A 12930-nucleotide genomic window follows, 5' to 3' on the forward strand; every position below is an offset into this window, starting at 1 on the left:
TGGAAAGGCAGGGGCTTAACTGTTGAAAATAAGCTAATTGTGTGCCAAGGGACACAGGCTCTCAGTTGCATAGGACTTTGCCTATAGGGAGGGGATTTCAAACATGATTATGACCAGAGTTCAGCCAGTAATAAGCACTTTTGCAATTCCCACCCTTCAGGTGAGAATGGGAACACAGCTAGGTCCACGCTAAGCATGTTTGGAAATCCCACAAGCTGTCTTGAAAACAAAGCTCCTCGGCACCTGCACACCAGATGGAGTTCTGGCAACTCACAGATGTGCTTCCGTTTCATTTTACTTGTAATATTTATCCCCGGAACTACATTTTAATCGCCTTAAACCACACACTGGATGAAATATAAATGCAATGAAGTTGTAATAGGGAAAATTCTCAACCAACCTACTGCCTTAAAGGTTGCAGAGTAGGAAAAAAAGTAGGAAAAAAGCATTTTTCTTATATTATTAAAGAAAAGAGTCTAAGAAACTATGGAGTGAGAATAAACTGTCATAACTAAGGCACTCATTTAGGACTCATTGGTCTACCACAGATTTCCTGAATACCATAAGGCAAGTCACTGCCTCTGTGTGCCTCAGGTCTTGATATACAAAATGGAGATAGCAGCAGTCCCCTCTTTTACAGAGGTGTTATGAGGATAAACACGTGAAAAACCACAGGATGCTTACGTATCTGGCTGCATACATTTCTGAGCAAGAAAGGGATTGCCTTACCTTTTCAACTGTAACATTTCCAGTGGTAGTGTTTCTGGATACTATCTTATAGTCTGTTGCATACTGTGGGTAAGAAAAACAACACAAAGTTTGCCATCTGTAAAATAACCCACATGACCAAATCTGTACGAGAATCTCATTTCACTATTGTAGGGTTATCATCTGTATGATTTTGCAACACTGGCTGGATCTAGGGTAGGTTATTTATCAGGTTTTTAAACAGGATTACCATAAACATAAAAGGTGGGAGGGGCTATAGAGAAGGGGGGCAACACATATGTGAATCAGAAGCAACTGTATTCGCATAAAAATGGAGTTAATCCCAATTTATATCAGTGTAGTGGGGATGAGAATTGGGCCCATTTAAGGGACACTGCCAACCTGAATTCAACCTCATGTTTAAATGTTGTTTACAAAAGTAAAAAAAAAAGAAAAAAAAACCAACCAAACCACAGACCAATGCAACTGTTTCCACTATGCAGACAGCTCTGCAGGCTAGCTGAAAGGCCAGATGCAAGATACAAAATGTATGGTAAACACTTCTTGTACACGTGCAGTGTGCAGTGGTGTACAGAGTGTCTGGGAGCACAGGCCTCCACTCCACCCCTTTCAAGCTGACACCGTGCCTATAGGTGGACCCCAGAGCTGCCATCTCATTTTCACAATAGGTTTCCTATAAAACACCTATTGCTTAAAACAAAATTATTTTAAATGAAGAACCAGGACTTAAATTTTCTAAGCCAATCTGTACTTGGGGACAGAGATGGAGCTTTGTTGGCATTTCAGCCAGGTGTTATGACTGCAAATTGATTAGAATTATTTCAGAAATGTGCAGCAACGGCTTGGCTAGTTAAGATAAATGACACTGTCAGCAGAGATGCTCTAAGGCAGGGGTGGGCAAAATGCGGCCCACCAGGCCATTGTATCCAGCCCACAGGGCCCCTAAAAAATTTGGAAAATTAATATTTATCTGCCCCCGGCTGCTTGTCATGTGGCCCCCGATGGCTTCCCAAAACTCAGTAAGCAGCACTCCACCCAAAATAACTGGCCGTCCTTGCTCTAAGGGGCTGCAGTGCATCCTAGCACCAGCTCTGTGTACCTATGTTCTATTTTAAGGGCTCACACCCTAAGAGATGCCACACAAAACCCAGAAATTTCAGCCTTTGAGATGATCTGTAAGCTGCCAAGAGACGTCAAAACTGAATTAAAACACATAAGGCCACAAATAAATTTTGACGCCTAAATTAAACTCACTGTAGATGCAAGGCTATTAATTTTTATTTTGTATAGAATGGAAAAATAATTTAAATTATTGTGAGTTGTCAAGGACAGCACAAAGAGAAGTAAGATTTCCCCACTGAAGCCTTGAGCATAGAGTACTTAGGCATTTGAGTTAGGAGCTTCCCAAGTTACATTACTGCTGTCATGTCCATTTTCATTTCGTCCATCATACCAACTTGCCCTGTTTGATATTTTTATATGCTTCTTGCTTTTAAAGCACAAAAGGTTCAGTGGAATTAACAATGGTTATATTTCAGCTCAGATAACTAAAATAATTGTCCTGTCTTAGGGCAACTCCTTTAGCAATGTCCATCCTTTACATGCATCCAAAATTACATCTACCAATAGCTTCTCCAAAATATACAGCTCATATCCATCTAATTTAATTCAGCCTATACCATCTGGCGCTAATGTACTATCATATTTAGCTTGCAGCACAGCATATCAGAAGTCTGACTGACCTGTGTCTGAGGCAAGTCATATAATGAAAGGCATGACATTAAAGCCAGCAACAAGTAAAACTCTTCTCTTACACACAGCCCTTAGGTCTTTAGCTTTGTCCATTCCAAGATTAGTTCCACACTGTTAACTACAGGCCACACAAACAGCTGTTCATTACACATATTTTAGCCACAATGTAGACCCTATATCCCCACAAGCTGGGATTTTCAAGAACACCTAAAGGCAAGACGACACTGAGTTTCCATGGATTCAGTAGTACAAACTAAATGCTTAGGTTATCTTCCACACTTTTAAAAATTCCAGTCACTGCAATTGTCGTTTTTACATTTATCGTATGTGCTTATTTACAGTGATGCATCTCAAGGTTCATTATGAGAAACAAGGTGGCATTTGGCACTTCTGCTGAGTACATCTCATTTCTGAAAGTCACCTGAGTCTTACCCAGTGGTGGCCTTAGGGTTGTTTGGGGCCCTGGGCAAGAGAGTCATTTGGGGTCCCTTAGAGGTATGTACTCAGTTATATTAACCCACCACAGTTGTATTGTGGATCTTTTTAATATTTTTGGGGGGAAATTAAATAAATAGTCAAGTGTTAAAATGCCAATAGAGCCACCTCCTTAAAAAACTTCACTCCCTCAAAAATTTGGGCCCCCTAAAGTGTGGGGCCTGGGGCGGCCATCCGGTTTGCCCTCCCCTAAGGCTGCTACCGTCTTACCGATCGAAAAGCTGCAGCAACAAGGTTTGATGGAAACAGGTTTCTGTAAAAGAACAAACAAACAAACAAAACATATAAGTTATAAAATGAGGGTAACCTGGAGAAAACAATAGCAAAGGTAAATATTTTGGCATTAAAGTGTAGTATGTTACAGTAGCTCCCACCACGTTTATGCCTACATAGAGTTACTTTCTTCATTGTAGAATAACATACAGCTGAATTTAAGTTAAATTAATACAAAACCTTTGAGGCAATTAGTTTTGTTATAGCAAGAACATCACAGAAATGTTTAATTGGCAAAAAATCCACCTCAGAGGTGTGCTGTTCTAGGAATCTGCTTCCCTAAAATCCAAGCATAAAACATGACAAATGCTAAAGACAGTTCCTGTCTGCAGCAATCAAACAGTTAAAAATCCTGGGTGTAAACAGATGCAACTCTTGTGACAACCTATACTCCAGATTCAACCATGCCTCGCTTTACTACTGGGCACACCTACATGAGACGCTTACTGCGCAGTAGCCTAATAACACTGCAGAGTAGCGTGCTGATAAAAAACTGTGGTAATAACCTACTGCACAGTGTTATTAGGCTATTGTGCAGTAAATAAAGTTACTGTGCATTCAGCCAGTACTTCATTAAGGAAGTACTAAACAAAATGCACAGTACCTATGGTGCAATAATGAAAGTGTAAATGCACTCACTGTAGTGTAAACTGCATGTCAGGTTTGGAAAGAGAGTAAAATACGTTTTAATTTTGGCACTCAAGAGTGTAGGTGCATGTATGTGAAACAAAGCAAGATAATAGGAAAAGCAGCTGGCTAAGCATGTAAGAATAAGCTACTCCCCGTTACATTTTATACTTGCCCAAACTGTTTTTACAGTTGCACTTCATTTCTGTTCTCTCAGCAGATAAATAACAACCTACAGAAGGTCAAGTCTATGCAAGCTATCCAGTTTGAACCTGCGTTCTGATTAGTTGCTTGACATCTTTCTTTCTGGCATGTTATATGGAAATCAGAATAGCCATTTGCATCAAATCTGTGGTCCATCTAGACCACTGTCCTGTCTCTGACAGTGGCCAGCACCAGATGCTCAGCCTAGAGAAGGGTTTAAGTAACCTCCTAATTCCTAATGGTTAGAAACTGTCTTAAGCCCTGGAGTATTATGTTTAGCATCTCTTTCAATATGCACATCAGCAATTGCTACATGCAACATATTCTTGTTATCTAGCTCCTCTTTGCTAGAGATGAAAGCCTTAGCATTAACAACATATTGTGGCAGTGAGTTCCAAAGCTGTGTTGCAAAGTATTTTCTTCTATTGTTTGGCATTCACAAGCTTTTAATTTCACTAAGTGTTCCCCTGGATCCTCTGCATGCTGAATGAAACCTCATAGTCTCCCTCCTCTAGACTGTACACTATTTTATGTACTTTTATCGTGTCTCCTTTTACTCATTTCCTTTCCAAAACAAACAAGTCCAACCTTTTCATTGTCTCTTTGTGTAGGCAACTTTCTATTTTCATTGGTCTTTTCTGTGCCCTATCTAATTCTGTAATCTTTTTATTGGAGTGACCATACAAAATATTTCAGAAAATACTAGACAGCCGGTTTATCCAGTAAAATCCTAATGCTTTCTGTATTATTCTCTATCCTGGTCTCCACGTCTCCTAATATCTTGCCAACTTTTTTGACCTAAGGTTAATAACTTTTGATGGTTGTTAGTTTCCATACTCAGTTGTATCAGTTAACCATCTGTGTACAACGAGGGTTTTTGTTAGACCTAAGCCTAAAGCCAGAGTGAAAGCTAGCGCTTGTGTTGTACAGGTGGTCAAATCCAGAAGATCACAATGGCTTTAAAATAATTTGTGACTTTCTCTTCACCAAGAACACTTGTAAATTGTTTACCAGATAAAACTTCAATGATCGTGTATTTTAAAACAGTGACGCAGGATGTTTCTAGGTCTCCTCTTCCTTAACAACCTCTCTACACTCTGCCAGTGTAAGAGGTTCAGCTGTAGGCTAAGGCCTGATACAGATATTATATTTTTACTTGTGTAAGTGATGGGAAACCAGTGTACCCCTGTAACAGAACAGAAGTTCAGCGCACAGACTAGTTTAAAAATGGTGGAACCCAGCCAGAGGCACGGGGGGAAGGAGGGGCTGCCATCATGAAAATCTCCCCCCCTTTCTCCCTCCTCCCCCATCTGTGCTTTAGGACACCACGACTTCACACCTGTTTGCAGCTCCTTTTGTTCCCCCCACTTGCTGGCTATTTTACTGGGTTTTTTGCAGGGATCAGGCTTTTTCATGGGAGACCTACCAAATTCACAGTGTCTGTGAAAAATGGAGAATTTGGTAGGTCCCCATCTATGATGCCAGTCACACTCAATAGGTGCTATTATAGCACCCAGCCATTAGGTGGGGGGGGAGCAGTTTGCATTGAGCAAACAGCAAGATGGGATTAAACCAACTGGGAGAACAAGTAAATGGTTGTCTCAAGTGTAACTTGTTCTACTTTCACTACAGAGTAAAGTCATCTTATGCCATGGTAAATGTGTTATGTGTCTGCACCCTTATTGTTAGCCTGATCTTTCACCTCTTTGCAAATGATCATTTTGAAGAAAAGTTTTAGAAATAAGTTTGTACTCTGGTTCAATGTTATGAAGAACTGCTCACAACTGGCTTGATCCTATGGGGAAGTTTCTGAGACAGCTACCACATAGCACACTTAGCCCTCCCAAGTTACTCCCATGGCATCAGGAGCTCAGATGGAGAATGGCAGAGCTCATCTCTTAGGACAGGACCAGGAGTCAGAGGTTGTGGGCAGTGTGATACAAATATTGCCAAAGGGTCTATTTCAAGCCAGGTCATTTAAAAACTTTGCTAATTCAATATATCAGTAATTGGCATGATATTTTACAATGTAGTTATGCTAACAAAACTCCTTGTTGTAGATGCAAGTGTCGTGGCAAAAAGTGCTGTATAGCCTATTGCTCTTAATGAACAGCTATAAGCTCTGCATGCTTATAATATATCTATAATATAACTACATCTTATACATCTATAACTACATCTACACAAGAAGGGCTTGTCACTTCAGCTCAACCTGTCTGGCTGTACAGGGAAACTTAAGTACAGAGAAGCCAATTAAAGGCAGCTTATCCTATCTGCTCTGCAGATTGGTTTTATTTACAGAGTTCCCTTATCCAACTGCAGCACATGGACTTTCTCACAGCCTTGGCAATACTGTAAAGTACATAAACTTTCACAAAACAGCCGGGCTGTGTTAACTCTTTCAACTCTCTATTGCTTTAGTAAGCAGTATTGGAAGTACAATGGGCATAGCAGGGCTTATCAAATGTCAGGAATAGGGATGTTTTGTTCCTTAAAACTCAGACTGCACAACATAACTTTAACATGAGAAGAATGCGTGAAGAACTCCTGCACAAAATGTAGCATAACACCTGTCGTACAGCGCATTGTCATTACCGAACAAACATGAAATTGTATACTTTTACAATGGCAGTATGCAGCCATTGCTATAACTTCTTTGTTATACTCTGGACCTGACTTTGCTTCTAGTGGCTCTAGACTTCAGTAGTTTCTTCTGATTTACACTGGTGTAAATATGATCAGGATCAGAATCTTTACTCTTAGGGTTAAACCTAAAAGTTTAGAACAGCGTGGTGTTTTACACATGCTGTGGTGAGGGAGGGCTTTATCAGAGCGGCTCCGAGCCCCTGTAATTTAAGCACCACAGCATCTTGTACATCAGCATCCTTGCACTTCAAAATGGCAGCAGAGGCACTTTAACTAAAGCTCGTTGAACAAACTGCTGTTTTGAAGTATAGGGACACTGATACATGAGATACTGAGGCTGCTGGAGATGCATTAAGTACAATGCTCCAGCAGACTCTATTAATCGAGTTTTCTCCAACATACTATAATTACAGCACATTGGAGCAGCCTCCCTGCACATCTATAGATACCTGTGGTGCCCAATCTTTTCACTCCACAAACCAAAGAAGTGGTGCCAAGTTGGTCTGCAGGGGCCTGATCCCACCACATGGCAATGGCCCAGCCAGGGCCCAATCTAGCCATTTGGGTCTGACTTGGGATCCAGCCACATGGGACAAGCCCTTAGAAACCTGTTAAAAAGGGTCAATGCAAACTCAAGAGAACACCAGCAAGGGAACTGACAATTTCCACCTCATTTCTCTGGCCAGTGAACAATGTTGGGGGGACCTTGGAGAATAGGGTTATGTTGGTGGGTTATTTGAACCTGGAATTCTAAAAATTTGGTTTGCTTAGAAAACAACAACAAATAACAAACCCCTTACAGTCCATGTTAAGCTTTGCCTGGGCAGATATGTGTGCATTATCATCACATATCCCACCCTCAAGCCCTGGTGTCTACTGATTATAAATATTCTCCTAGTTCTGCTAATGTGTGCCACAGTATGATACATGGGGGAGGAACTGTCTGCTGTGTACTGGATGCAGAAAGAGTTACCAAATGGATAGTGCATGCCTGAGTTAGCTGCTGAGCTGCTCCTGCAGGACCACAGGACCTGGGATAACACACATCCTCCCTTTCCCAGCAGAGAGGACTGCATTACTCAAATGAAAGCCACTTCAACTTTTAGTGGTAGTATATGCACTCCATGGTCTGACAACAAGAATTCCTTCATCCCGCATGTACCCTTCCTAACCAGAACCCAGGCTAATTGGTGTGACTAGGCAGAGAACTGTTCACTTGTTGCAACCTACAGTACATTTTGAATAAAAGAAAAAGCTATCACATGGCTGCGCAAGGATACAACAGCTCCACCTGCACTCTCCATAATAGTAAGGAAGCTTCAGAAACACCTGCATAAGGCAATGATTGCCACTCAGTTAAACCCTTTCAAAAAAGAAACTTGGTAAGGAGACAAACATCTACTGAGGAACTTAAATGTGGGTCTTCTCCGTTCAACAACGACCCTTGTTTGGAAGCTTTGATATAGATTGCAGATGCACCGCCTTGTAAAAGCAACCACTGACCTATTTTCTAATAATTACAAAGAATTAGATCCAGCAATAATGTAAGAGATATTGCTTTCTTAACGCAAACTAATAGGTAAGTATCACCACATCTTGTCATACAGTGTTCTGTTCTGGAAGCAATAATAATGGTAGGAAATTAAATATGACTAAAATCAAACTGGCTGCTGTGGGACAAACAAGAAAAGAACACTGTACTTCTCTCATTCCAGGAACTGGATTCAATTCCAATGGAAAACAGCTCCGTAATAGCACATTCCACTTAACTATGACTCAGATCATATATTTAGAGAGAGGAAACTTTTCAACTGACACTTAGTAGGCAAACTACATTTGCTCTTTGGGCCCTGATCCAGCCAGTCACGCTTGTTCAGGAAAGTACTTAAGCATGTGCTCAAATGTTAAGTAAAAAGGGGACAGACACACTTGGTTTACTTGAAGCTTAACTGTACCAGGCTCAGGGTTCATGAAAGATCCAGTCCTACTTCAGTTAACTTTGCCAGCAACAGAAGTGTCTAAACTGCTAAGAGCAAAATCTTATTTCATCTTTAACTACCTAAGTGGCAATGACATAGCTAACTAACTGCAGTGTTTGGCACTTACGAAGAGATTGGATTCTGTTGTGGTGGAACAGGATTGTCCAGGTATGGGAAGTCCTTATGGGAAGTAAAATGGAGGTTGTGAGGTGCTTCAGCCCCTTTGCAACCATAGCCTAGCTCAGCAATTCTCAACCAGGGTGTCTTGAGATCATTTTAAGGGCCTTAATATTACAGCGCTAGTGTTAGTACTGTTAGGTGTGCAAACAATCGCCAGACTAAACCAGAGATTTCGAATAGGAATCCATAGGGTTACAAACATTCTGCCCTGTTATGGTCTTTCTGAGTTCTTTGCAATAGTAGAATTGCTCTATTATTTTTCTGTTCTCAAAAAACCTAGAGAAAACTAAAAGCTGGCATTTTCCGAGAGGTGCCTTGAGTCTAAAAAGGACTGCTTTGAGTCTAGAAAAGGTTGACAACCACTGGCCTAGTTGGACACTGGCCCAGGGAGCAGAAGACTCACAAAGATCCGTCTCACTGAGCCACCTTCCCTGTGACCTGCTCTCATCATATCTCCTACCTGCTCAGTGGATTAGCTTCAAGTGGAATGCCTAGTCTGTGGCCTGGTGAGTATAGTACTTTCCTAGAAAGCAGGAGATGGGAATTCAAATTGCTTCCGAGTAGGGGGGCCTAAAGGTGTCCCAATCTATGGGCAAATGGCTTAAGCAACAGGGGATTGGGCTAAGAGGTGGGGGCCACCACCTCCTCCAAACACCTGCTAGTCATATTTTTTCTGTGCCTGAAGTTTTGGGACTAACCCAGCATTGTGCATGTACCCAGTGATTCTGTTCCACTCTAGGACAGGAAGTGTCAGACAAGTGTTGCTATATACAATCAAAAGTATGTGTAAGTGCCAAAAACTGTAGTTATGAGGTTATGTAAGTGCCATTTAGACATGCAAACATGGAACAGGATTTAGCCCTAAGTGACTAAGAAGCCTTTTTTCAAAGGCTTCTATCATAAAAGATACTAGGGTTCCATTGTGGCTCATTAACCAAATGAGATTTTTATTATCTACTTTTTTGTCATTTGTACCTACCTTCCTGCAACTGTCATGCTTACAGAGCTTGCCTAAAAACTGTCAACTACACCCAGGTCCCTCAACAAATAGCTGGGCTCCCATTCCTGCAGCAGCAATACATTGGGAATGAACTGAAGACTCACCTCCACAGCCACTGTTTTCTTGTTTCTTAATTTGAAATGAATCAATTAGATCTGAAGCGACCCAATAAAGAATACTCGCAAATGAAATGTGAAAACAGATCAGCCTAACTCAGCACAAGCTCCCCCTTGGCATGCCCCCACCAACTGAATTTCCTGTCCATATAGGAGGCATCAGGGATACAGAAAAGGACAATATCATGAGTACTAGTCCCCCACTTCTGTAACTGTTCTTCTATACATGCTTGATGGAGGTCAGGTGTCACCTCACTGCTACAGAACTACAGACCTACTCATTCCCCAGGAACTGAGGAACTATTCTTGTGTGCATGTGTTGCCCCTTCAGAGCTCTGGCCAGGTGAATAGATGAGTGACGAGGACTGGGAATTGAGCCAAGCTTAAGTCTATAATGTGATAATACAAATAAACTACCTTTGGCCACCAAGCCAATACACTTTCCAAAAGTAGAACTATATGCTAGGCTGAAGGATAGCCCTTCTAATTTCTAGAGAAATCCACATTGCATACCAACTTGTCTATCTGGATTCCTGTTCCCCTTTTATTATTTCCATTTACAGGAAGGTTTACATTAATTTGCGGGGCTACCAAGCGCCTAAAAATGTATTAAGAGTATGAGCATTGCTTATCATGCCATTCTGCATTGTATCTATGCATCTTCCATCTGTCAGATTCAGATTCTAAGGCCAAAGGAACCACTACAATCACCAAGTCTGACTTCTTACGCAAGACAAGCTATAGAATTTTACTCTAACTCCTGAATTAAGGTCATAACTTCTGGTTGAGCTAGAGCATCTCTTTTAGACATGCCCAGTCCTTTGAATATTGTCAAGCAGAAGGCAGGGTAAAGATGCTCTTGGTAGACTAACTGAATCATAGATGCATACGCTTTTGTGATTAAGGGTTCACTTCATCATTCACCAAGAGTTCACCATGCATGCCTAGCATCTGATGAAGTGAGCGCTTGCTCATAAAAACCTATGCATCTCCAAATTAGTCAGTCTACCACAGGGGAGGGCAATTATTTTGACTGGAGGGGCACGTAATGAGTTTTGGTGAGCTGTCAAGGGCCACCCGCATAAAATCTTCCACAAGATATCACCTGAACAAATTATAGATAAAAAACAAAGCATGTACAAAAGAAACCCCAAATATCTACTACTGTATAACATATTTTAATTTTATTTAAAAAATATATCTTTTGTCCTGATTTATGCATTTTTGAGTAGTGTATATAGAGATGACTGCATAATAGTTCAAAATAAAGTCTTACTCATATATATTGTGGGGGGGGTAGATGGGTGTTAGCAGGGCATGTGGAGAGTTGGCATGTGTGTGTGTGGGGGGGGGGTTGTGCATATGGGGAGGCTGCCTGCACACAAGGTCCCAAGAGCCAGCTGGGGGGGGAAGGGGACAGAGGCCATGTGCAGCAGAGCTTGCCCAGGCAGTGCAGGTACAGATGAGGTCTGCTCCCCCACCTGACCTGTAACCACCCCCATGGTGCTGCACATGGGGCCAAGCCCACCCACTCCTGCCCACATCATGCTCCCACACCTGCCCCAGCCCCAGCCCCACTCCCCTTTAAGAACAGTGGGCTGCTCTTTGTGACCTGGTTGCTGCTATGAGCCACTGACTCCCAGCATAGCACCCCAACTCTCCCTGCTCTGTGCTGAGGGCTATTCTCATGCTGGCCCACTGGAGCCTCTGTTAACCATCTCCATCAATTACCGCAAATTTCCATCACCAGTGGTGATGGGTAGCCTCAAATTTGGCAGTGAGGGTACACATAGACTGCAGTAATGGGTTGAGAGAACAGCCCTGAGCACAGAACAGGGAGGGCTGGGGAAGCTGCCTGCTAGAAACTGTGTAGGAGAGCAGCAGCACGTGGCAGAGGAATGCATGGCACAGTGCAAAGTGCTCCTCTACTGCATGCCACCAATCTCTGCTGCCATGGGCTGAGTTCAGCCCATAGGTCACATATTGCTGATCCCTGTCCTAAATAATCCAAACCTTGATAGTTTCAGATTGACTTGACTGCTCCTGTCCGGTATCATTCTGTCACAGCTGAGATCAGCATTGACGTTCAAGCAACAGCCCCCGCACATTAATAAATGGAATAATAAGGCATGATGGTGTTTTCTGTTTGGCTGTTTTTATGGAAGTCCCCCCCTGGAATACAGTCATGCCTTTGGGTCAGCTACAGACCACTTTTGTTAGCCTCCTGGACATATGGCAAATGGCCAGAATATATTCTTGAGATAGTACTTGCAAATTTCTGAGTGGGATACTGCATTGAGATAAGGAGTGCAACAGAAGTGATAACACAGCACTGGTGGGGTTAGTGGTCACTGGCTTTGGAGCTTGATACTGGGTAGACAAATCATTGGCTGGGATGATATAGTTAGGGATGGTCCTGCTTTGAGCAGGGGTTGGATTAGATCCTGAAGTCTCTTCCAACAATAATTTTCTATGATTCTGTACCTTCCTACATTCACCAAAGCATGGATCTGCTAATCAGTTACCTGGATCTGCAAGTTGTCATCATCAAGATACACAGAATATGTTTTTTTCCTGGACATATGATGCCAGGTTGAGATGTCAAAGCGGGTATTTTCCTGTCTGCTAGGGAGTGTTTTGTTTTGGACTGTTTTTGGAAGTGGCTATTTATTCATTAGGGTGGGACAAGCAGTCCACTATATTAGGATATGTTATTGTTCTAAAGGATGCCATGGCATCTTGAGTATGAAATGGGCACTTGTCTATATTTGTATAACCATTGCAAGAGAAAGTTATCAATGCTCTTTCTCTTCAAGTAGCACTGATGTGCAAATCAGTGGGCTTTAGTGGTTTGCATATGGCTTTTTCCAGCTTCAAGGATTAAATTATATTAACAATTTACCTCCTCATATTCAGAAATCTGAATTAT

General features: G+C 41.9%; 1 protein-coding gene across 1 annotated transcript in view; it reads right to left on the reverse strand.

Moving 5' to 3' along the window:
- Positions 1-12930, reverse strand: part of SLC1A4 (solute carrier family 1 member 4) — a 52931-nt gene that overhangs the window by 24523 nt on the left and 15478 nt on the right. The window contains exons 2-3 of the mRNA XM_019516585.1: positions 3187-3229; positions 730-792 (exon numbers count right to left, since the gene is read on the reverse strand). Of these exons, the coding sequence (XP_019372130.1) occupies positions 730-792; positions 3187-3229 (106 nt within the window). The remainder of the gene's footprint in view (positions 1-729; positions 793-3186; positions 3230-12930) is intronic.

This window comes from Gavialis gangeticus, unplaced genomic scaffold (genome assembly GCF_001723915.1).
Source record: "Gavialis gangeticus isolate Ggan-Ray unplaced genomic scaffold, GavGan_comp1, whole genome shotgun sequence".
NCBI lineage: Eukaryota > Metazoa > Chordata > Crocodylia > Gavialidae > Gavialis > Gavialis gangeticus.